Genomic DNA, 26,946 nt, shown 5'->3' on the forward strand with positions numbered 1-26,946 from the left:
TTGACTGCTGTTGTTGGAGCAACATTGTCTACGTGCACACTTAAAAGAAATATTTTTGGTTTAGTTTTTGTTTTCTTTTTCCTTTGTTGTGCATATGCGCTCTTGTAAGATGTTTTATAAAACTTACAATAACATGGTAAGACCAATTCACTAATATGTAGGATTAAATCATTTTGGGAAAGATGACATTTACAGTAACGTGGACAAATAGTTTTCTCTGTTTCGAAATGTGTTATTGTGATATAATTACCTGGTAAGTGTGTTACAGCACTTATATTGCAATTATCATTTTTTCAATTTAGGGAAAAGATGATGTTTACGATCGTATGCTGCTGGACTATTTCCTCTCTTATCATCAATTCATTCATCTTTTGTGTCGAGTAGCTATCAACTGTGAAAAGTTTACAGAAACATTAGTCAAACTAAGTAAGTACTTTTAATATTCAATTGCTGTGTTTTATTTTGTGTAGCATCCTTGTCTGTCATGTTTTGATTGCCAAACTGTTGTTATGACATTGTAAAATATCAAAATATGCAACTGGGTAATTTGAATATATAACTCAAGCACACTGATTATTATTATTCAGTTTAAGTGTAGTTTATGTTGTCAGGGTAATATTATTTGTTTACTGATACTTGTGATTAATATGTCATTCTTTTTTTATTTTCTGTCATCAAACAGGTGTCTTAATTGCTTATGAAGGTTTACCTTTGCATTTAGCTTTGTTTCCTAAACTCTGGACTGAGCTTTGTCAATCACAGGTGCGCTATAATGTTATCATTCTGTTTATTTAAAATAACTTTAGGCCTTGTATCTGTCATTTTCAAATATTTTAATGCAAGGAAAGTTCTTTTTATTTGTGGAAATGGTATTTTCTTCAAAAGGAAATAAATTGTTGGCATTATGTATTTTCTTCACCAATATTACATTGAAGATTTCATTCCCACACCAATAAAATCATAGGTTAAGTTGAATCTTGATCACCATACAGACTGTATGATTGACTTGTGTTAATGACATTTGAGGTTTGTCTTTAGGCTAAAATGCAGATTTTTCTGCAGCCTGCTATCCTATCCACCACCTTGACAGAGCTCAACTCCGCAAAAAGTCCTCCCAACTCAAGCCAAAGCTCCTTATCTGCATGTGAGGTTCCTGGAGTTGTATAGGGTAAATAATTCAGTATATCGTAATTTGGAATACATGCATTTCTTATGTGTTCCGTGTCTACAAAGATCTGGGTAACTCTTTGATGAAAGGAAATTCAAGGCAAAAAATACTGAACACATACCTAAAGCAGAATGTTTTTCAATGTTATACTAATAATGACATGAAGTGTATAAAGTGTGAACACTTTTGTCCAGATATCAAATAAACACGTGTTCTTTTATTCAAGAATACAACCAAAGAAAAAAAGCCTTTGATTTATATGTTGCTGTCAATGAGTTGCAAACCCATGCCCAAATGTCAATCGACAGGGAGTTGATACATATTCTTGAATGGTGCAGAGGTAAGAACTGCTGTGTTGTGACCCATAGATCCTGGGTTCGAGACCGGGCACTCCGCATTTTGAGTAGTGAGCTGCTATTATTATTACTATAATACTAGGGTGTTGTACCATGTTAGCCATTATGAATGTAGAGAAAAGCCAAGCAAAAAGACACTTTTTATTGGCTAACTAAAAATATTACAATATGCAAGCTTTCGAGGCAACTCGGGCCCCTTCTTCAGGCAAGATGTAATCATTTATTATTATAATAAAAACAGTAAGGTGTCATTTCACCCTACTTTCTCCTGTATAATAAAAACATACATTTGATTTGAGTCTGTAACACCCAGTGTAATTTTTGGCTACTTGTAAAAGTTAGTGCTTGTTTTTTTATTGTTCAGTTTTATTCAAACTTGCCTCTCCCTCTCTGAGTTGAAGGCATTTATGTACATTCTTTTCACAAGAGCAGCGATGACCACAGTGGGTGGTCAGAACTATTTGTTGTACCAGCAATAAAAAAAAACAGTGTCTCATGACCGCTATCAGAGTTTTTTTCCCCAGTTAATTCTGGGGTTCATCAGTGGTGTGTTCTTGCTCCTACTGTGTTCAAAGCTTGTATGGACTGAGTGTTGGGCAAGGTCATGGGGTCCAGCGGCTGTGGGGCATTTGTTGGTGAAGAAAGATTCACAGATCTTGATTTTGCTGACGATGCTGTGATCTTTGCAGCGTCAATGTAGGCTTTGATCAGGGCACTAGAGAGACTGAGCAAGGAGTCTGAGTGTCTGGGCTTTCGAGTGTCCTGCATAAAAACCGAGATCCAGGCCTTTAATTACCTCTTGGGCACAGCCATCAGCAGTGTGTCTGTTTGCGGAGAGAATGTCGACCTTGTCAAGAGTTTACTTACCTTGGCAGTGACATTCATGTCTCTGGTGACCTTTGCTATGTAGTCAGTAGACAGATTGGGAGAGCATAGGAGGGTCATGAGGTCTCTGGAAAGAGGTCTGTTTACACTCCAGATATCTATGCTAAAGGACAAAGGTCCAAGTCTTTAGAGTCCTGGTGCTTCCTGTCTTGTTGTATGGTTGCAAGACATGGACAGTATCCAGTGACCTGAGATGAAGACTGGACTCCTTTGGTACTGTGTCTTTCTGTAAAATCCTTGGGTACCATTGGTTTGACTTTGTGTCAAATGAGCGGTTGCTCATGGAGTCCTGAATGAGGCACATTACATGCATTCTGAGGGAGTGTCAGTTGTGGCACTATGGCCGTGTGGTGCGTTTCCCAGAGGGTGATCCAGCTCATAAGATCCTCATTGTTGGGGAAACTGAGTGGCTGGACCTGGCCAAGGGGTCGCCCACATAACAACTGGCTGTGGCAGATAGAGGGTCATTTCCGGAGGGCAGTACTGGACTGCATGTCTGCCTGGGGGGTTGCCAACTGGGATCCCGAGTTGTTTCGTCATGTAGTGGGTGCGGCAACGCACTGTACTAGTGCATGCTCCTTGCCTTGAGTTGGACTAAATAAAAACAATTATAGACATTATTATTAGTATAGCATGGAAAAAGTTTCTGCTTTCGGCATGTGCTTAGCATTTCTTGCCTTGCATTTCCTTTCATCCTACAGTTACCCAGATCTATGTAGGCACGGAACACACATGAAATGCATGTATTCCAAATAATGATATACTGTATTATTTACCCTATACAACTCCAGGAACATCACATGCAGATAAGGAGCCTTGGCTTGAGCTGGGAAAATTTTTTGCACGAGATGAGTTCCGTCAAGGTGGGGGATGGGACAGCAGGCTGCTTGCTACTTGTGCTGATCAACAAATTTAAAAAACAAAAGATGCTAATGGAGTGGTGTGAAGGAATTTAAGGTGGGCCGGGATTACAAGTTTTTTCATAGGCTTCAGGGATTCTAGTGTTAAACCCGTTCTTTAATTCCATAGCTTGTTGCTGCTCATTATTGAATAGCAAACATTTTCAAAATTGTTAATTTTTTCATTGTTTTTCTAAGAGCACTGTTTAAATGTTTTGGGGACCTGAGCAAATCAACATTCCCGAGACCTCCAACTGTTTTATTTTCAGATATTGTATGATGGTCACAGTTTGCTGGTCATGTTTTAGTTCATTGTTTTTTGGCAGCTTATTAAAGAAAAAGAAACAATTAAGGGGTCTTCAACAGCAAGTCAGTTAAAATTAATTCAAAAAAAGTTAATTAGCAGCAAAAACAGGTCACTAATTAAGAAAAAGGTTACAATGAAAATATGTAGCCACTGTGGCCCTAGAGGTCTGGATTTTGAGATCCCTGGTCTAGATGAGCAACTTGACTCTTGCACCTCAGACTTGCCACACTAATTCTCACGCATGGCAAAGAAAGAAGTAAAACTTATAAATTTAAACACTCGTTATTCTGACCTCCATAAACTAGACAATGAAAGATTAAATTGCTACTTCTGTTTCACAAAATCGCTTCTCAGTTGCTCTCTGCTGAGTAATGAACACTTAACAATTTAGTATAAGATTTTTTCATAATCTACTTGACTTTTAGTTGTTAAAGAAATGTGATCATTCTTTTTCCAGAATGATGGGATAAAAATGCTTCTCCCCCTGGTACGCAATCTCCCTTTTGATTCTGTCTTCCACTATACCTCTCTGTTTTAGAGATTTTTGTCAACAAAAGCTAATAAAGTATGAATTGGGGTTTTTACTATTCTCCAAGAGATAGAAAGACTTTTATTAGTATAAACACCCTTTTCATTAGTTTCTTGGATGCCTCTTTCAAAGCTGATGCTTGCATAATATTATCCTCACTTGCAGTGGACCTCAGTCATGTAGTCAATGATGGCAAAATATTACTCATAATGGAGGGTGTTATGTGTTTCAGTGGTTAATGCTGTTGATATTGCATAAATAATACATAAACCAACTGACCCCATGGCAGACTTATTCGTAATATATGGTATATATTATACTGGCCCTTGATGACTGTTTATTTGGTAAGAAGAAAATGACAATTTTTGTAATACAGCAACAATACACAGTAGCTTTTAATTTTCTAATCTGACCTTCTCAGAATTTTAATATGATGTGTTTCCATTAGTAGTAATATAGCCTAGTGACAGTGATCAATGTGGCCATTTGAAACTGAAGTACTCTTAAGTAGTATTTAATTGCAGTACCCACTGTAATAAATGATAATGGATTGTGATGTTGAAATACTTGAAAATGTATTGATATACTGCTTTTTTCCTTTCCTTTCAGTCTACAATGGCAAAGAATTGTGTGAAACTCCTCTGTGAGGATCCAGCTTTCGCAGAATATATTAAGTGCATCTTAATGGATGAGCGAACATTTATTAATAATAGTGTTGTATATAATTTTTTGACTTGTTTTCTTCTTAAGGTGAGCTCTATACTTGTATCATATTAATCACACATTCATACTTGCTTAATTTATTTCTAAATGTATGTATTACCTATGAATGATGTGCCTTCATTTTGACAGGTTCAAAGTCAAGTTTTGTCTGGTAACAGTTGTGCAAACCTGATCAACATTCTTGTTACTAATTTGATCAATGAATATCACAATATTGAACCAGAACTTTCAAGCCAAAGATTGGAAATCTGCAAAACAAGCATTGTTCTAAATGCTGTAAGTTTTTTTTAATTACTCTTCTTTAATTCTTTACTTTTCTTTAATTTCTCTTCTTCCAATGTTTTAACTTAAGAACTGTAAAGGTTCCGAAAGCTACCTTTTATTAAAAATACCTATTTTTTCTGTTAATTTTACTGTGCTCAAACATTTGAAAGAGTGAATGTTTTATGTGTGTGCTAATAACTTAAAAAAGAGTCACTGCCACTTAAATCATTAACCTTGTTCATTTTGTCTATGAATTGCACGCAGGTATGGTTTGTTAGTATCAGCCTAGCCGCTTTAAATAGCAATCTGTTGCTATTGTGCTGTCACTGAGTGAGCTGTTGGCTGTATGGAAAGTGCTGTACCTTTACTATTAATAGTTACCTCTGTGTATAAGTACACCCTTACAGCTGTTTAACACTAGAATTACCAGAGCCTACGAAAAAACTCGTAAATCCGTCCCACCTTAAATCGACTTCTTAAAATCGTTCACAGCTCTCCACCAGCGTCTTTTGTCATCTAAATGTGCTGATAAAAATCAGGCTGCAAGCAGCCGGCTATTCCATCCCCCAACCGACTTAGAATGTGCACAAACTTCTCCCAGCTCATGCTTTGATTGATTTTCTGGGAGTGAAGTGGAGTTTTAGAGTGGAAATAAAAGATCGTTGTTTGGAACACACGCATTTCATGTCTGTTCCGTTTCTACAGTAATCTGTGTAAACACATTGTTAAAACAGAAACATTTTTTATATTCTACTAGTAGATGACAAAATGTAGGCATAAACTGTATAATGTATGAATCCTGAAGTATCCAAGAAATACTTTCACAAAAGGTACAAATCTAACACAACAATTGCGCTTTTATTCAAAAATATAACTGCAGAAACAAAAAGCCGCCTTAAAATGCAACATTGACACTTGTTTATTATGACTGCCTCCGTGGCGCAATAGAATCAGCTGCCGACTGGAAATCAAAAGGTCACGAGTTCAATCCAGCACCACTCCGTTTTGAGAAGTAAACTGCTCTTAGTTTTACTAATTTAGATTAAAAAAATACATTTCATTTCAGTCTGTAACACCCGGTGTAATTTATTTTTATACTAGTAGAACATAAAAAACGTTTCTGTTTTAACAATGTGTTTACACATATTACTGTAGAAATGGAACAGACATGAAATGCGTGTGTTCCAAACAACAATCTTTTATTTCCACTCTAAAACTCCACTTCACTCCCAGAAAATCAATCAAGGCATGAGCTGGGAGAAGTTTGTGCACGTTCTAAGTCGTTGGGGGGATGGAATAGCCGGCTGCTTGCAGCCTGATTTTTATCAGCACATTTAGATGACAAAAGACGCTGGTGGAGAGCTGTGAACGATTTTAAGAAGCGATTTAAGGTGGGGCGGATTTACTGAGTTTTTCGTAGGCTCTGGTAATTCTAGTGTTAATCCAAGTGAGTAATCTGACAGAGGAGTGCTATAGCCAAGTATTAACACTACAATCCCCAAAGACTACCAAAAAAGTCGTAATGCCAGGCCACCTTCATCAGCGTCTTTGTTTTGCTATTGTGTCAGTCGGTGCATGCAGCCTGCTCACTCATCCCCTACCAATGCAGCTGAAGTCTCTTTTTCTGGGAGTTAGGTGTCTGGAATTGTATAGGGTAAGTCATATATCGTTATTAGGAATACATACATTTCATGTATGTTCCATGTCTGCAACGATCTGGGTAAATGTAGAGTGACAGGAAATGCGAGGCAAGAAATATTGAACACATAACTAAAACATAAATGTTTTTCATGTTATAGTAATAATTGACAAAATGTTGATGTGAAGTGTATAATATCTGAAGACTGAAGTCCAAATATCAAATAAACACTTTTACAGAAGGTATAACAAAACAAGTGTGCCTTTACTCAAAAATATAACTGAAGAAAAAGAAATTATTCAATTTACTTGTTGCTTTTAATTTGTAAAAACTGATGCCCAAATATCAACACAACTTAAACCTATCTGGTTGGCTGGTGTAGAGGTAATAATGGCTACTTCATAATCAAGAGGTTACAGGTTCGATACCGGGTTCTACCTGCATTTACTGTTTTGAGTTGTGAGCTGCTATTATTATTGATATTATAAAATAAAAACATACATTTGATTTGAGTCTGTAACACCCTTTTTTTCAGTTTTATTCTCTCAGTCACATTCACGTAGTATAACGAACATGCCTCTCCCTCTCTGAGTTAATGGCATTTATCTCCATTCTTTTCACAAGAGCACTGATGACCACAGTTGGTGCTGACTGGACTAAACTATCTGTTCTGCTGGCAATCAAAGATAACAATGCCCTGTGACTGCTATTAGACTATCATGCTGCATTTGTGCTTTGACAACAAATGCAGCCATGCAGAACATGTGAAAAATAACAGATTTGCTGTGATCTCGGATATCTAGCAACATTTTGTTGAAAACTGTGTTTTTCAGTTACAACCCAGGGCAACATATTACTGATAATGAGCAACTGTTTACAACCAAAGTCCATTGTCCTGTCTTGCAATACATCTCAACCAAGCCTGACAAATTTGGTGTAAAGTTTTGGATTGCGGCAGATTTGCAGGCAACGTACATGTGCAGTGACACTCCTTATTTAGGAAAAGATTCCAGTCATCCCACGGGAGAAAGACTTTTTGAGACTGTGGTCATAAAGCTTATGGAGCCATTTCTGGTCAAAAGCAGAATCATAACAACAGACCACTTTCTTCACATCACTTTCACTGGCTAATAAACTGCTGCACCGCAACACAACTCTGCTTGTCACTATAAATAAAGTTAGAGAGGAACTTCCACTTCTGAAGCTAAAGTCACTTCAGTATGCAAACAATTATCAATGCTAGAGTTTAGATCTGGCAGTGCCATGCTGACAGTGAATGCACCCAAAAAGAAGTCTGTCTGCATTCTCAGAACCATACACCATAATTCAGAGATTGGGCAAGATCGGAAGAAAAAGGTATAATGAAACAAGTTTGATTTTATTCAAGAATACAACTTAATAAAAAAAATGTAAGTAATAAGATACCAAGTTGACATGATTCACCAGTGTTTGTATGTCTGCTTACAGTATATGCCTTCAGCGATATCTTTTACGAGTAGCAAAACTTTACACCAACTGTTACAGACTCAAATCAAATGTATGTTTTAATTATACAATAGTAATAATAACAGCAGCTCACTACTCAAAACGGTAAATTTGGAGTAGACCTGGGCTTGAACACGCAACCTCTTTATTATGAGGCAACAGTTCTTACCTCTACACCAGCCAAGCAGGCATGTTTACATTGTGTCGACTGATAGTTAGGCTTCAGTTTTTACACATTGACAGAAACACATAAATTGAATCATTTCTTTTTCTTCGGTTACATTATTTAATAAAAGCACACTTGTTTTGAAATACCTTTTGTGAAAGTGTTTATTTGATATTTGGACTTAAGTCTTCACACATTATACACTTCACGTCAGCATTATGTAATTATTACTATAACATTAAAAAAAATTGTTTTAGTTATGCGTTTGTCCTATCATCATATATTTACCCAGATCGTTGTAGACACAGAACACACATGAAATGTATGTATTCCAAATAACAATATATTATTCACCGTGTACAATTTTAGACACCTGACTCCCAGATAACCAGACTTGAGCTATGAGGACTTTTCAACTGACTTCAGCTGAGTCGGTAGGGATGGGATTGCAGACTGGCTGCTGCTATTGCTGATTGACACATTTGCAAAACAAAGATGCTGATGAAGAGGTTTGAAGGAATTTAAGGTGGCCCAGTATTACAACTTTTTTCGTAGGCTTCAGGGATTCTAGTGTTAAGCCATAACTTTACCGTTTCTGTTTTGATCTAGTCTTTTCAAAGAAGAAACCTAATGGACACTGTTTTAAGAAATTCTCGTGCCATATTTACATTATGCAGTACTTTTTAATAAATTAGTTAACTTCACATTAGTATTGTTTACAATTTGTTTCATTTCACTTAATTAAAATAAATTAAGATATGTGTATCATCTGTTGTAATGCAGAAAAGTTGTCTGTGAACACTTTTAACTGGTTAAAATGTTAGCATTTTGGCAGCACAGTGGTTAGTACTACAGCTTCATGGATCCAGGTTCCTGAGTTCAAATCACACACATTGTCTGTGTGAAGTTTGTACTTCTTACCTGGTCTACATATCTCCATGCTTTCTTGAGTTTTCTTCCTTCCTTTCTTCTTTAGATGATGTGTTTTAGCCAGAAAAAGTGGATGCGATATTGTTAGATGTAAGTGAGAAAGAAACAAAAACATAATTTTAATTAAACACAAGGACAAAATTCAGTAAAACAGATATTTATTTACAGTAGTTATTTGAATCATGTACAGTAGATTATTTGCAGTTCATAGATCAGGCTTAATACTTTAGCATACACTGATCAGCCACAACATTTAAACCACTGACAGGTGAAGTGAGTATCATTGATCATATTGTTACAATGGCATCTGTCAAGAGGTGGGATATTTTAGGCAGCCAGAGAAAAATCAGTTCTTGAAGTTGATGTATTGGAAACTGGAAAAATGGTAAAGTATAAGGATTATGAGTAACTTCAACAAGGACCTCATTGTAATAGCTATAAGACCTGGCCAGAGCATCTCCAGTATGGCAGGTTTTGTGGGGTGTTACTGGTATGCAGTGTTCAGTACCTATCAAAAGTGGTTTAAGAAAGGACAATTGGTGAACTGGCCAAGGCTCATTGATTTATCTTGATTTTCAGAATTTATCTTGACTTGCAGAAGGCACTTGATAAGGTGCTACATGAGATGTTGGGCATCAAACTAAATAAGTGGACTTTCAGAGTGTAGTGTGTGGATGGGTTCAAAATTGGCTCAGACAGAAGAAGCAGAGGGTTCTAGTGCAAGGAACCCTGTAAGAGTTTTCTGATGTTAAGAGTGGTATCACACAGGGGTCAGCGCAAGGGCAGCTACCATTTTTAATATATACAAATCATTTGGATAGGAATATACATAACAAGCTGGTTAAACTTGCAAATGATACCAAGCTAAGTAGATTGGCAGATAATCTAGAAACCATTGAGCCATTACAAGGACTAGGACAGCATACAGGCTTGGACATATTTGTGGCAGATTAAATTTCACATACTGTAAGCAAATGCTGCAGTGGGCTGCCGCCCTGCCCAGAGTTTGTTTCCTGCCTTGCACCCTGTGTTAGCTGGGATTGGTTCCAGCGGACCCACGTGACCCTGTAGTTAGGATATAGCGCGTTGGATGATGGGTGGATGGGTGTAAGTAAATGTAAAGTATTACATGTTCGGTACAAAGTAAAAATATTAGGTTTGAATACACAATGGGAGGTATGAAATTCAAAAATACTCCTTATGAGAAGGATGTAGGAGTCATAGTGGACTCATCACTATCAACTGCAAGACACAGAAGCCATTAAGAATTAAGGCTAACCGAATGTTTGGTTATATAGCACAATACCTATAGTGCATGTCCAAGGAAATTATGCTGAAGCTTTATAACGCATTGGTTAGACCTCACTTGGAGAACTATGTGCAGTTTTGATCTCCAGGCTACAAAAAGAATATCGCAGCACTCGAAAAAGTCCTGAGAAGATCGGCTAGACTGTTTCCAGGGTTACAGGGGATAAATTTTGAGGAACAATTAAAATAGTTGAGCCTTTCAGTTTAAGTAACATAAGATTAAGAGAACACAAGATTGAAGTGTTCGAAATCATAAAGTGAATTAATACAGTTGATCAAGACTGTTACTTTAAAATTAGCTCATCAGGAACACAGTTGGAAACTTGTTAACAGGTAAATTTACAGTCATCTTGCCTAAAGAAGGGGTCTGAGTTGCCTTGAAAGCTTGCATATTGTAATCTTTTTAGTTAGCCAATAAAAGGTGTCATTTTGCTAGACGTTTCACTACATCCATAATGGCTAACATGGTACAACATCCATCCATCTTCCAACCCGCTGAATCCGAGCACAGGGTCACGGTGGTCTGCTGGAGCCAATCCCAGCCAACACAGTGCACAAGGCAGGAACCAATCCTGGGCAGGATGCCAACCCACCGCAGGACACACACAAACACACCCGCACACCAAGCACACACTAGGGCCAATTGCGAATCGCCAATCCACCTAACCTGCATGTCTTTGGACTGTGGGAGGAAACCCACGCAGACACGGGGAGAACATGCAAACTCCACGCACGGAGGACCCGGGAAGCGAACCCGGGTCTCCTAACTGCGAGGCAGCATCGCTACCACTGCGCCACCGTGCCGCCCACATGGTACAACACCCTAGTACAAACATCAGGAAGTTTTTCTTTACACAGAGAACACTAGACACAAGGAATAAGTTACCGAGTATAGTGTTAGATAGTAAGAATTTAAGGACTTTCAAAACTAGACTTGGTGTTATTATGAAAGAATTAAGCAGATAGGACTGACAAGCCTTGTTGGGTTGAATGGTGTGTTCTCATCTAGATTGTTTGCGCATGAGCAATGAAGGTTAGCCGGTTTAGTCTGATCCTACAGAAGAGCTACAGTAACACAAATTCCTGAAAAGCTTAAGTCTAGCCATGAGAGAAAGGTGCATCCGCAGTGGAAGAAGGTGACCTGGTTTGATAAATCATATTTTCTTTTAGAGCCTTTGAATGGCTGGGTGCGTATATATGTAGTTTACCCGAGGAAGAGATAGCAACAGGATACAAGCAAGCTGGCTGAGGCAGTGTATTGCTCTGGGCAATGTTCTGCTGAGAAACCTTATGTCCTGGCATTCACATGATTGTGACTTTGATACATAGCACCTGCCTGATGATGATTGTAGACCACATGCACCCCTTCATGGCAAAAGTTTTTCCTGGTAGAAGTAGCCTTTTTCAGAAGGTCAAAGCACTCTGTAGGTGGGGTACAATTATTTTAATGGTCAGGTTGCTGTAATGGCTGTCATACTCAAAGAGTATCTGTTGCTGTGGCAGATGTGTCCTTTCCAATAGTTTCCAATGTCACTCCTTTTAATGAGCGTATTATGAGACTCGGATTAAAGCACTCTCTGGCTGTGTATCACTGCATCCTGATTCCAGCACCCTGAGCCATATCATTGGACTTAGTATCCCAATACTGGTTATGCTGTGAAGGAGATAAATCACAACCTTTTGAGCAGATGCTGAAGGCTCCTACAGGACTACAGGGTCTACAGAAGTGCTTAGTTTGTGAATTCTGACCACAGCATTGCTAGTGCTACTCTTAAGATCCAGCTTAGGTCTAGTAGGCTACCACGTTTTAGGAGAATGTGGCTAGACCTAGCCAGACAACCAAGATCAGGTTGAGTTTGCACACAGACCTTGCAGACTTGGGTGTGACTACTGATCCTAATGAGATGTGGGAGACCTTCCATGACAAGACCCTGAAGGTTGTTGAGGATTGCATTGGTGTTGCCTGTGTTCCTAGAATGAGGTATTTCATCTTGCAGGGCACCCTGGATATCATCAAGAGGAGTTGCAGCACACGGCTTTATGACAACTCCGGTCTACAGGGAGTGCAGAATTATTAGGCAAGTTGTATTTTTGAGGATTAATTTTAATATGGAACAAACACAGTGCTATCAGTCAATCCAAAATGTTAATAAACCTGAAACCTGAATGTTTCACAACGGAAATGTGAGTGTGAACATCATCAGGGGAATACATATGTGCGCACAATTATTAGGCAACTATTAGTGTGCAGATTTATTATGCAACTAAAGGAAAAATGAAAATTTTCCCATCTCACTTGTTTATTTTCATCTGTTATAGTGAGAATAATAAACAAACACCTCAAAATTTACAAATAAACATCTCTGACATTTCAAAAAAAATCAATCAATCAATCAATGACCAATATAGCCACCCTTCTTTCCAATAACAGTCATAAGCCTTTCCATTCATGGAGTCTGTCAGTTTCTTGATCTGTTGACGATCAGCTTTTTGTGGAGCAGTGACTTCAGCCTCCCCGACACTCTTCAGAGAGGTGTATTGTTTTTCTCCCCCGTAAATCTAGCGTTTAAGAAGTGCCCACAAGTTCTCGATAGGGTTTAGGTCAGATGAGGAAGGGGGGCCATGTCATTATTCCTTCATCTTTAAGGCCTTTACTGGCTGTCCACGCAGTGGAGAACTTCGATGCAAGTGATGGAGCATTGGCCTGATAAAAATCATGGTCTTTTTCCTGTATCACTGTTTGAAGAAAGTGTCTTCAAAAAACTGGCAGTAGGTTTGGGAGTTGATTTTGAGTTCATCTTCAATGCAAAAAGGTCCAACTAGCTCATCTTTAAAAATACCAGCTCATACCAGCACCCCACCTCCACGTTGGAGTGGAGCTCTGTGCCCATTACTGATCCACAGGTCCATCCATCTGGTCATTCAAGAGTCACTCTCATCTCATCGGTCCATAAAACCTTTGAAAAAAATCTGTCTTCAGATATTTCTTGGCCCAGTTTTGACGTTTCAACTTATGTTTCTTGTTCAGTGGTGGTTGGGTTTCAGCCCTCCTTACCTTGGCCATGTCTTTGAGCACTGAACACCTTGTACTTCTGGGCACTCCAGGTAGGTTGCAGCTCTGGAATATGAAAGTACTGGAGGATAATGGGTTCCTGGTAGCTTCACGTTTGGTTCTTCTCAAATCTTTGGCAGCTAATTTGCGTCTTTTGTTCTCAACACGTTTCTTGCGACCCTGTTGACTATTTGCAACAAAATGTTTGATGGTTCTGTGATCACACACCAATATCTTAGCAATTCCAAAAGTGCTGCATCCCTCTGAAAGACTTTTTACAATTTTTGACTTTTCAGAGTCAGTTAAATCTCTTTTTTGGCCCATTTTGCCTGAGGAAAACTAGCTGCCTAATGATTCTGCACACCTTGATATAGGGTGTTGATCTCCTTAGGCCACATGATATGGTCAAAATACTCACTTGCCTAATAATTGTGCACACAGTGTATACCAAGAATTCAGAAGGATGGCTGCAAGGGCTCAGAGGGAAGATAGGACATGTTAGAGGAATCTGTGAGCAAGTAACACACTATCTGTGACCACCGTTCTTGAGGCTAATCCTCCAATTAGCTGTGAACCATCCAGTTTCACTGAGATTGCATAGGTGGTGAACCCGCCGAGCGTAGGAAAGGCTTCAGGGATCAGTCATATCCAGGGTGAACTTCTCCAGGCTGGCTATCCTCCATGCATTACAAGCAATCTTTGTTTCAATTTGGGAGCTTGGCATTATACCACCTGACTGGAAAATGGGACTTGTCATCCCTATCTGGAAAGTGATGGGTTTTCGCCTGGATTGCAGCAACTACAGAGGGATAACACTGCTCTCTGTGCCGGGTAAGGTCCTTGCTAGGGTCATTCTCAATAGCATCATTGATCATTTGCTCACTTACCAGTGACCAGAAAAGCCTGGTTTTACACCTAAGAAGTCTACCATCAATCTCATCCTTGTAATCAAAGAGTCCTCATTGACTATAAAAGTGAATATCACCAGAGTTTGTTTGTAGCCTTTGTTGATAGCCGTAAAGCATTCGACTCAGTTGATCTTAGGTGCCCAGTGGGACATCCTGAGACTTCACGGAATCCTCTCAGTGTTGCTGGATGACATGGTCAACCTGTACACTGATACTGTGAGTGCTGTGCAGAGTGGAGGCAGAACCTCTGCATTTTTACCAACTGATGCTGGGTTTCATCAGGGGTATGTTCTTGCTCCTACTCTGATCAATGCTTACATGGACTGGGTGTTGGGGCAGGGTTGTGGAGTCCAGCGACTGTGGGGCATCAGTTGGTGAAGAAAGATTCACTGATCTTCACTTTGCCAGTGAGGTTGTGATCTGTACAGAGTCAATGGAGGCTGTAATTGGGGCTCTCGAGAGACTGAGAAATTAGTCTGAGTGTCTAGGCTTGCAGATGTTCTAGATGAAAACCAAGATCCAGGCATTTAATGACTTCTTGGGCACAGCCATCAGCAGTATGTCTGTCTGTGGAAAGAGTGTTGACCTTGTCAAGAAGTTTACTTAACTCGGTTGCGACATTCATGTTTCTGGTAACTCTTCCTATGAAGTCAGTAGACAGATTTGGAGAGCATAGGTGGGGGTCATGATGTCATTGGAAGGGCGGGGGGCTAGGGGGGCTCCCAATTCCTCTGTAAAAGGACGAAGGTCCAATTCTTTAGAGTCCTGGTGCTTCCTGTTTTGCTGTATGGTTGTGAGACACGGACATCCAGTAACGTAAAACAAACACTGGTACTGTTTCTCTTCAGAGAATCCTTGGGTACCACTCATTGGACTTTGTGTTAAATGAGCAGTTCCTCACAGAGTCCCAAATGAGGCAAATTACCTGCATTATGAGGGGGCGTCAGTTATGACACTATGGCCATGTGGCACAATTCTTGTGAGGATGATCCAGCTTGCAGGATCCTCATTGTTGAGGACCCAAGCAGCTGGATGAGGCCAAGGAGACATCCACGTGACACGTAGCTGTGGAAGATAGATGGCAATTTCTGGGGACTGGAACTGGACAGCGTGTCTGCCTTGGAGGTTGCCAACTGGGACCCCGAGCTATTTTGTCATGTGGTGGGTGTGGCAATACACTGTATCAGTGCATGCTCTTCATCCTAACTGACCTGAATGGTTTTATGAACATGACAAAAGAGTACAAAATGTTGACGACCTCCAAATTCAACAGATCTTAATCCAGTTGAGTATCGGTGGATTATGCTAGAATAAGTCCGATCCATGGAGGCCCATCCTTGCGACATGGTAGGACTGTGGCACGATTGGAAGAACATATGTCACATCAGAAATTTTAGTCAGTTGTCTTGTAGTGTGAACAGTCTCATGACCGGATTTTCTGATATTGTTATGAAATTTCCTGAAATTCATTGTGCAACAACTGTAATGTGTGTACATTGTACACGTATAGTCTGAGCATAAAACACAATTTAGATACATACAGGTAAGCACCATGAAAAGCATCTCTTCTATTTCCAAAAAAGTTTTTCGTCCATGAAGGGTGACCAATCAGGGACTGAGACATTGTAATGAGCAGGATCCAATCAGGGAGGTGGCACTTGATAAGCACAGACCAACCCGAGCTGAATGAAGTCTGTATTTTCAGATAATCTTTGTTTTCACCCATCCACACTGAAATGCCACACCACCATTTTTAAAAGTATCTGGCTCTAGAGAGCATTTTCAGAAGTTTACCCAGGTTGAAAACTATGGTTAGTGTTGATGAAAAGTAAAAACGGAAACAAAAACATATTAGTATGGATGAGGCCTAATGTACAATGAACACTGATTTATACTGAAATTAGAATTTTACATGTGGACAAACTGATGTAATTAAAAAAAAAAATCATCTGAATTTGCTGCTCATATTTAGCTGCAAAAGAAGAGACTAATGTCACAAAAATAAAAAGTATCAGGATTACTGGATGTTTCCCTGCCATGGTCAATTAACATAGAATTACTGTATATCATTGTTTGAGACCTGATTAATGGTTAACATGTTTTTCTTGTGTTTCAAATTTAATAATGTATCAGATCACTAATATGATTCACCAGTTGCATCATTTCCTTTATTCTTTTATTCCTGCTTTTTCATGGGTGGCTCTTTTCTTATTTACAATGACAGTACTCTTCCTTTCTTTGCACTTTTTCTCTTAATATGATGATTCTTGTACAAACAGATATTGCAGCCTTTCTTGCTGCAGCCTTCCTGAGAATAAAAGTATTATATTTGATGCCAAGGCTATTAGTCATCCATCCATCCATTATCCAACCCGCTATATCCTAACTACAGGGTCACAGGGGTCTGCTGAAGCCAATCCCAGCCAACACAGGGCGAAAGGCAGGAAACAAACCCTGGGCAGGGCTATTAGTCACTTGTACATTTTATGTATCTAACCTTATAAACGTAGGAACTGATTATTGGTTGCTTGCTTCAGTATTTATAAACAGTCAAAAATCCAATCTAAAAGAAATTCGTAAATGCATATTTTTACAGTGGTGTATACATACTGTAGCATTAGAATTCATTTCTGAGTTTGCTTTCAACTGGAAAACACAATATCCCTAATTTTTGTCTCTTTGTCCTCAGGAAAAAGTATATTTTACTTATCATGAATCTGACTGATAAATTCATAGCTGAATTGTAAAGATTTCATATACAGTAAATGTAAATATTTAGTGCTTTTGTGAAAACCTCCATTAACCTAGTACCCTCAAGATACCCCTAACTACACCTGTAAAGGAAAGGAAGCTGTGGAAGGTTCTTTAACCTCTTTTATCACAGGCTTACATAAGGCTGCAGAAAAGTGGTTGGCAAAGATCTCTGAATGGGTCTAAATAAGATAATGCATTCATGTGGAAGGAGGGGAAGGAACGCAAGAACAGTATAGCAGTTTTTGCATCTGATTCAAGTAAAAAAGTCAGGCTAAATATTTGACCTTCTTTAAATTTATAAAGCTGTTAAGTCCTTCTTTTGGATGTATTCTCACTTACAAAATACAGTTGAAATAGGAAGTTTACATACACTTAAGATGAATTCTTTAAAACTCATCTTATATCCCCTCGACAGATTTTCTACTAACAAACTGTAAATTTGACATATCGTTTAAAATGTTTGTTTGTGCAGGGCAAAAATTATTTTTTCCAACACTGTTCACAGACGGATTATTTCATTTTTTATTGACTATATCACAATTCCCGTGGGTCACAACTTTACATAGAGATTGTTAACTATGCCTTTAAACAGCTTGGGAAATTCCAGGCAATGATGTCAGGACTTTAGGCAATTGGACAATTAGCTTCTGAGAGCCAATTAGCCTAATTGGAGTCAACATGTGGATGTATGTTAAGGCCTGTCATCGAACTCTCTGCTTGTTTGCTCGACATAATGGGAAAATCAAAAGAAATCGGCCAAGACCTCAGAAAAAAATTGTGAACCTCCACAAATATGGTTCACCCTTTAGAACAATTTCCAAATACCTTGAAGGTTACTTGTTCATCTGTACAAACAAATGTACACAAACATAAACGCCATGGGACCACTCAGTCGCCATACCGCTTAGGAAGATGATGCATTCTATCTCCTAGAGAAGAATTTACTTTGGCACGAATAGTGCAAATCAATCCCAGAACAACAGCAAAGGAGCTTGTGAGATACTGGAGGAAACAGGTATACAACTACAGTATCTATATCCATAGTAAAACGAGTCCAATATCAACATAACCTGAAAGGCTGCTCAGCAAAGAAGAAGCCACTGCTCCAAAGCTGCCATTAAAATTGTCAGACTCCAGTTTGTAATGGCACATGGGAACAAAGATCTTACCTTTTGGATAACTGTCCTCTGGTCTGATGAATCCAAGATTGAGCTGTTTGGCCATAATGACCATCATTGTGATAGGACGAAAATAGGTGGTAAGGCTTGAAAGCCAAAGAACACCATCTTAACTGTTAAGAATTAGGTTGGGAGCTTCATGTTGTGGGGGTGCTTTGCTGCAGGAGGGACTAATGCACTGCATAAAATAGATGACATCATGAGGAAAGAAAAATATGTAGATATGCTCCATCAACATCTCAAGAGCTCAGCAAGGAAGATGAAGCTATATCACAAATGGGTCTTCAAAATAAGCAGTAACCCCAAGCATACCTCCAAAGTTGTGCCAAAATGGCTTAAGGACAACAAGGTCAAGGTATTGGAGAGGCTATCACTAAATTGTTTTTGCCCTGCACAAAGTAGATGTCTTAAACGATATTAGAAATTTATAGTTTGTTAGTATAAAATTAGTGAAGGCTTTATAAAGTGAGTTTTAAAGAATTGTGTATGTAAACTTTTGACTTCAGCTGTAGTTTCTAAAAAGAAGAGACATGGGATATTTTGTACCAGACACTGAAAAATAAATAAATAAAATATACATATTGTGTAAATAAACGTGGGTTTGTTTTCCTGTTTTGACTTGATTTTTTGTCTCTGTACATAATAATATAATAATCAAATGTTTATTAAACTTTCTGTTTTTTAGGATTTACAGGCCTTTATCTTGATGCTTTCTGTACATACCCCAAAACAGTTAGACCCTGCTCTCATCCCTGCCTTACAAGATTTACTTAATAAATGTAGAGCATGTCTACAACAAAGAAATACCCAAGAATTGGAATCTAAAGAAAGAAAATCAAAAGGTATTAAATAAACATTTCTACAATTACATGCATATTCTGAAACCTGGACAAATGTTGACAGATTTCTCTGCTTTATATTTAATAATTTGTATATATTGTAACAGTGTGACCGTCACTTAACTTGTTTGTGTTAAACTGTTAATTTGATTATGATTCCACTGTGTTATCTTATTTTGCATATGGGTGCAGCCATGTTATCATTCCCATTACCAGTACGCTACTCCCAGTTGCTAAGGAGCATGGTTCAACACAACCCCTTAAATATCACCATGATTATGCACCTGTACCTGTAATTTGCATAAAAAAATCACAAACAAACACACTTCAAATTGCATTCTTGAATTTTTGGTTCCCAAGGTTTCAGTGTTCCCTTCTGGCTTTAAATTTTGCATAGTGATTAGGCTTAGGTGCAAAAGGTTTTTTCTGGTTTTGAGTACATTTCATCTCCAGGTCCTCTTTCAGCTTTCAGGCAAAATAGGCATAAACTCTGTTCTGCTCATTTCACTCTTAACACTAGAATCTCTGAAGCCTACAAAAATATTTGTAATGCCGGGCCACCTTAAATTCCGTCATATCTCATTTTCAGCCCTTTAGTTTTGCAAATGTGTCAATCGCCACAAGCAGCAAGCAGCCCGCTCACTTCTCCCCCCCCAAGGCAGTTGAAGTCAAGTCAGATGCAAAAGAATTTGTGGGTTCTATTGTGAGCCCTTTCCGGATTTACCGTTTTCAGTAGTGAGCTGCTATTATTATTATTCTTATATAATAAAAACATACATTTGATTTGAGTCTATAAGACCCTGTGAAAATGTTCGCTACTTGTAAAAGTTAACATTTATTTATTTATAATAGTTTTATTCTCTGTCATGTTCATGTAGTACAAATAACTTGCCTCTTCCTGTGTTATATCCATCAATGAGACATGAATGTCGAAGCTGAGCAGCAGTCACCACAGTTCTTTGACTTTTTTCATGCAATGAAAAATGCTGATATGAATTGTCCAGATCTGCCTCTGCTGTGCATACACACACACACATTCATTCATGAAAACACTAGCGTGGAGAATTGTTCGTGTACAGAAGTGAGTTTAGCTGCAGGTGGAATTCACAATTTAGTTATGGTGCCAAGCTGAGTTGTGCTGCAGTGCAGCAGTCTATTAGCCTGTGAAAGCGATGTGAAGAAGTTGTCTGTTGTTATGGTTCTGCCTTTGTTCAGAAATTGCTCCATAAGCTTTATGACTACAGTCTCGGAAAGTCTTTCTCCCATGGAAGAATTGGGGTCTTTTCCTAAATAAGGAGTGGCATTGTACATGTACTTCGTCTCCAAATCTGACGCAATCCAAAACTTTATGCCAAATTTGTCTGGCTTGGTTGAGATATACTGCAAGAAAGAACAACGGACCTTGGTTGGAAGCAGTTGCTCATCAACAGTAATATGTTGCCCTGGGTTGTAACTCAAAGCACAGTTCTCTACAAAACTTTGCTGGATGTCCGAGATTATAGCAAATACGTTGCTTTTCACACGTTCTGCACAAGTGTCTTTGTTGTCAAAGCACAAATGCTGCATGATAGTCTGATAGCGGTCACAGGACATCCTACATTTGATTGCCAGTACAACAAATAGTTCTGACCAGGACCAGCACCAACTGTGGTCATTGCTACTCTTCTGAATAGAATGGAGATAACTCAGAAAGGAAGAAACAAATTCATTGTACCACATGAACATGACTGAGAGAATAAAACTGAATTAAAAAAAGAAACACTAACTTTTACAATTAGCAAAAATTTTCGCAGGGTGTTACAGACTCAAACCAAATGTTTGTATTTATTATATGCAGTAAGAGTAAGAATAATAGCAGCTCACTACTGAAAACGGTAAATGAGGGGATGACTCAGAATCAAACCCAAAACCTCTTTTTTGTCTGACTTGACTTCAGCTGCCTCAATGGGGAATGAGTGAGCAGGCTGCAGGCTGCTTGTGCTGATTGACACATTTGCTAAACAAAGACACTGAAGATGAGGCTCAAGGGAATTTAACATGACTCTGCATTACAAATATTTTCATAGGCTTCAGGGATTCTAGTGTTTAGATCTGCCAAATAGAGCTTTTGCTAAGCAAAAGGCCATGTCAGTATTTGTCTGCCCCTGGATATACAGTATCTTGAAGTATCAGCATCTGTAGAGAAGTAAGAGGAACAAAATTAAAGAACAACAGCTTAAACATTATTAATGTTCATTTGTTTGAATTCCATACTTTTTAGATGTCACATTCGTTATTAATATGTAAATGTTGTCTTTAGCTGAAAAATCTTTTTTTAAATGTCAATCAATTCCGTGCCTTCAGGCAGTGTTTTCACTGACATTATTTTTGTTTAATCAGTAGCCATCAATCAGCGATTCCTGGTTATGTTTGCAGTAACATGGCTAATATACAAGCTGTAAAATCCTGGACATTGACACAAATAGATAAGCACACACTAGCTTGGTCCGCAATAAAAATGAAATCCTGCAGTGTGTCTTTTATATTTCTTGCTTTTTACAAGATATCGCCAATATACTAACAACCCAATTGTACTTCAATCACTCAGAATATGGAACCAATGTAGGAAGTACTTAAAGTTAGAGATCTGTGGCATCTCTACATAATAACCACCTTTTTCCACCCTGTCACACTTACATAGTTTTTAATACTTGAAAAGCATATGGGATTAAATCATTTAGAGATTTGTATATGTTATGTCTTTGCATCTTACAAACATTACACTCCAAATTTAGCTTCCCATCAATACAATTTGTCCACTATATCCATTTTAGAAGCTTTGCTAAATTAAATCTGCCCAATTTTCCTTACCTCCCTCCTAGTTCTATTCCAAAAGAAATTGAAGGCTCAGACAGCATTTCTATAATATATAAAACCATTTTAAAGTCCCTTCCTTTTAAAGATCCCAGAAAAGCATCTCTCACTCAACATTTCAGAAAATGAGTGGAAGGGAGCCATGCACAGAATTCACTGGCAGGAGAAGCAGGAGAACATCATGGGTGATAGATCCCGGGCATTTGCTTACAGGACCAATTCATCTTGGCAGCAATTTATAACTGGGATCCAGACATTTATCCCATTACTTCCCTTCACCTCTAGAAGAGATATAAGAGTCACTCACTGAAAAACTTTTCCCTTGGGGGTTTTCCTGAGTTATATTCTCAAATCTGTGGGTCTATACTGAAGTCATCATTACGGCTTTCTCTGAAGTCACCAGGGTTGTCCACGTGCCTCAATAGGACCTCAAGGTTCATACCGCTAGACAGGCACTTCCACTCATTGTGGCTTTCTTGTCATTGGAGAAATGCAACAGACTATAACATTGCATATTGGCTTTTGAACAGGTACAAATATTGGACACAGTTATGCATGTCAAACTAACAATGGCACATACGTCTGTCTCAGAACCTTCACTGAAAACATCCATAGTGCACTTTTCTAGACATCATCCCCATCTTTGTTGTGGATGAGGTTTAGTGGGTTTAGCCATGTTCTCTTTGCCTCTCACCAGACCTGCTTCATCAGGGTTTCACTTCTTTTATGTGGGTTTTCCCTAATTCAGGAGGTATGCCTGTCACAGTAAAAAGCAAACTGTAAGATTGTTTGAAGGCTTTTTGTCACAAAAAATTGTATATATTGTAGGTCCTTCCCACACTTACAGGCAGGGAAATCCTGCCGACTACGCCAATTGTGATCAACAAGATTGCCTCAGAGCTCCATATCCCAGACACACATGCACCGACACAGTCCTGGGTTCAAAACACAAATTTTCATTCAACAGAATTCCTCAGCATAGCAGTATAATTCTTTCTTCATCTTTATGCTCTCCTTTTAGACAAGCATTACCTGTCTCCTATCCTGGCTATGAATGTCCTGGATAAGGTAGTGCTCTTCCTTTTATTGAAGACCAGAAGTACTTCTGGTGCCAGAGCATTGCCCATTGGAAGCATTTCTGGGTCATACGGAAGTTCCATAAAGTAAGGAGTGCAACTCCCTGCGTTACCCATGGACCCTATCAGTGCTGTCCCACTGGACTACAGTTCCCAGCTTACGCTGCAGGTGTCCAAATGGGTGGCAAAACTCAGGGATCCTGCCAACTAGCAGTTAGGTGAAGCATGAATTCTTGATACAGAGCCTCCCCTGATCTCTCCATTTTATTGGCCTCCCATCCAGCTACGGGATTGGAGCCAATTCCGACAGGGAAGCCAGTCTATGCATGCTGTCCATTACATCTAATATCATTTGATATTTTGGTATTACTGCTGGATGAATTCATCTTACCCATTAAGTCTTCCTCTATTCATCAAAATATATGATCTTATAAAATGGTTTGTTTCTCTTTTAGTCATAACAGAATATCCCTGAGCCTTTATTCTTGGAACCGTTGCTTCAAGTTTCTGCATAATCATTGGATGTTCAGAACAGTCTGTAGCATGTCTTATGTGCATGTACTGTAGGCAGAGATGAGGAAATATACTTACTCTTTGACATACAAAACCTTTTCTCCCAGTCTCCTGTTTCCCCACTGTTCTCTGACTAGGAATACAGGAAATGCATTGAATGGGCAGCAGAGTTTGGCCTTTTGTGTAGTTTTAGCCAGTTTGAATCTATTATCAAATCAGTTTCACATATTTAAATAATTTAGAAGTCAGGCAATGGTCTGTTAGTGATTTAAACCAATGTTTAGGGCATTTTAATGCCCAGTCTGCTTTTAAAATGATTATATTTTTATGATTAAATAATCATTGTGTGCTAAAATTAGTCCCAAGTTATTTAATTACTCATGATGGTCTTGCGAAAGGCACAATTCTTTCTGGTACTGTACCTGTTTGATGTTTCTGGCAGATAGATACTGTAAATCGAAAGCCCTTGTTCTAAGACCATATTCTGTACAATAATCCTGATTTATTGGCATCTGTCATTTGCTTTCTGCTCAGCCAAATCGATTTCAGTGCCCATATTTATCACGTTTCATAAAGTAGGAAAACGGCCCTAACTCATTCAAAAAACTCAGAGTGACTCAAATTTAGTCGTGCTCTTAAAAACGGAAGTAAAAGCATTTTTACAATTTTTGTAATTTTGGAAACTACTACTTCACCAAGATTTAAGGAAAGCGCATGAGCAGTCCTAACTTGCTAGAAGATGTCAGACGATTGGTTCAGGCAATGATTGGCATTCACATCCCTGGAAAGACAGAATATTCTAGAAACACAGGACAACAATAAATTTGAAAAAAGCTATTAATTTTACAGAATATTCATAGAAAATCTTTTACATTACATCAGGGGTGCCCAACTCCAGTCCTGGAGAGCTGCAGTGGCTGCAGGTTTTCATTCTAACCCATTTCTTAATTAGTGACCTGTTTTTGCTGCTAATTAACTTATTTTAAATTCATTTTATTTGACTTGCTCTTGAAAACTCAGACCCCTCAGTTGTTTCTTTTTCCTTAATTAGCAGCCAAACAATGAAGAGATACAAAATGAGCCAAAATAGGACCAGCAAACTGTAACCATCATAGAATATCTGAAAATAAAGAAAGGTGAAGGTCTCAGGAATGCTGATCTGCTCTTAGAAAACAGAAAACCAACAATTTCAGAAATGTCAATGTCTGCTATTGCACAATGAGAGCAACAACAAGCCATGGAATTAAAGATTTAATTAACGACTCAGCGCCGCATTAAGCAACTGGTTGTAGTGAAATTGGTTGGAGTTTGAGGCCCTGACTTACTTAGTTGGTCTTCTGTTAGCTCACTCACATTTCACTTCTGTTCGGGTGCCATTTAAGGAAAGAAATGAAGCAATTCAGAGAAACGATGAAGAAATTCAAGGAAGCATTTCTTAAAAACCAAGTCAATTAAAGTTAATTCAAAAGAAGTTAATTAGCAGCAAAAACAGATCACTAATTAAGGGTTACATTGCAGCAACTGTGGCCCTCCAGGACTGGAGTTGGGCACCCCTGCATTACATGATCACTTCACCTATGCAGAGAAGCTGTGCACTGTCAGCCAAAATGATGTGAAATGAAGTGTTGGTAGCATTACATGTACGATGCAGGTATTTCACAACCAACTTATTTCTCTATTTATGCAGCAAACTTTGCAATGCTTTACAACACTTGAGATCATTCGCAGATTTTTATATTTCCCCACAACACTACGTGAGATGATGTTAAGGCAAGCTTTATTCATGTTAATCATCACTCACATAAAGATTATTGTCCCAAATGTGGATGAGAATACAGTGACATGCCAATGTTTGGACACCCAACATGGTTAGTAATTAGTAACACCTCCTTTGGTAAGTATCATGGCTTGTAAACACTTTTTTGTAGCCAGCTAAGAGCCTTTCAATTCTTACTTGGAGTTATTTTCATGCTTTCACCGTTACAAAAGGCTTCTAATTCTGCGAGATTCTTGGGCCGTCTTGCATTCACTGTTCGTTTGAGATCTATCCACAGTTTTTCAATAGATGTTTAGGTCGAGGAACTGTAGGGGCCATTTCAAAACTATCAGCTTAAGCCTCTTGAGGTATTCCATTGCACATTTTGGGGTGTGTTTCGGATCATTATCGTGTTGTAGGACCCATTCTGTTTTTAACTTCAACTTTTTTATAGATGGTGTGATGTTTGCTTCCAGAATTTGCTAATATTAATTTGAATCTATTCTTCCCTCTACCAATAACATGTTCCCTGTGCTACTGCCTGCAACTCAAGTCCAAAGCCTGATTGATCCACCCCTTTCTTAATAGTTGGAGAGGTTTTCTTTCCTGGAATTTGGCAAGCTTTGTTCTACAAACATACCTTTGCAAAAAGTTCTATTTTGACATCATTTGTCCACAGGTCTTGTTTCCAAAATACATCAGGCATGTTTAGATGATCATTTGCAAACTTCAAGAACTGAATTTTGTACTTTGGATGCAGAAAAGGTGTTCCTCTGCTGACTCTACCGTGCTGGTCATATTTGTTCAGGTGTCACTGCACAGTAGAACAGTGTACAGTGATCCCTCGCTATATCGCGCTTCGACTTTTGCGGCTTCACTCCATCGCGGATTTTAAATGTAAGCATATCTAAATATATATCACGGATTTTTCTCTGGTTTGCGGATTTCTGCGGACAATGGGTCTTTTAATTTATGGTACATGCTTCTTCAGTTTGTTTGCCCAGTTGATTTCATACAAGGGACGCTATTGGCGGATGGCTGAGAAGCTACCCAATCAGAGCACATATTACGTATTAAATAAAACTCCTCAATGATATACGATATGCTTCCCGCGCAATGCTTCGCACACTTCAAAGCTCTAACAGCCCGTATTTATATTTGATTGTTTGCTTTTCTCTGTCTCTCTCACTCTCTCTGACATTCTCTGCTCCTGACAGGGAGGGGGTGTGAGCAGAGGGGCTGTTTGTACAGAGGCTGTTTGCTTAGAAGATACAGACGCTCCTCTAAAAAATGCTGAAAGACTACTTTCACATTGATCCCTTCATTGCGGCCGCTTTATTGCGGTGCCTTGGTTATAC

General features: G+C 38.7%; 1 protein-coding gene across 1 annotated transcript in view; it reads left to right on the plus strand.

Moving 5' to 3' along the window:
- usp34 (ubiquitin specific peptidase 34) overlaps positions 1-26,946 on the plus strand; it is a 480,412-nt gene that overhangs the window by 451,838 nt on the left and 1,628 nt on the right. The window contains exons 74-78 of the mRNA XM_039738342.1: positions 303-426; positions 683-762; positions 4,754-4,894; positions 4,997-5,143; positions 19,237-19,393. Of these exons, the coding sequence (XP_039594276.1) occupies positions 303-426; positions 683-762; positions 4,754-4,894; positions 4,997-5,143; positions 19,237-19,393 (649 nt within the window). The remainder of the gene's footprint in view (positions 1-302; positions 427-682; positions 763-4,753; positions 4,895-4,996; positions 5,144-19,236; positions 19,394-26,946) is intronic.

Source organism: Polypterus senegalus, chromosome 16 (genome assembly GCF_016835505.1).
Source record: "Polypterus senegalus isolate Bchr_013 chromosome 16, ASM1683550v1, whole genome shotgun sequence".
In the NCBI taxonomy this organism is placed as follows: domain Eukaryota; kingdom Metazoa; phylum Chordata; class Cladistia; order Polypteriformes; family Polypteridae; genus Polypterus; species Polypterus senegalus.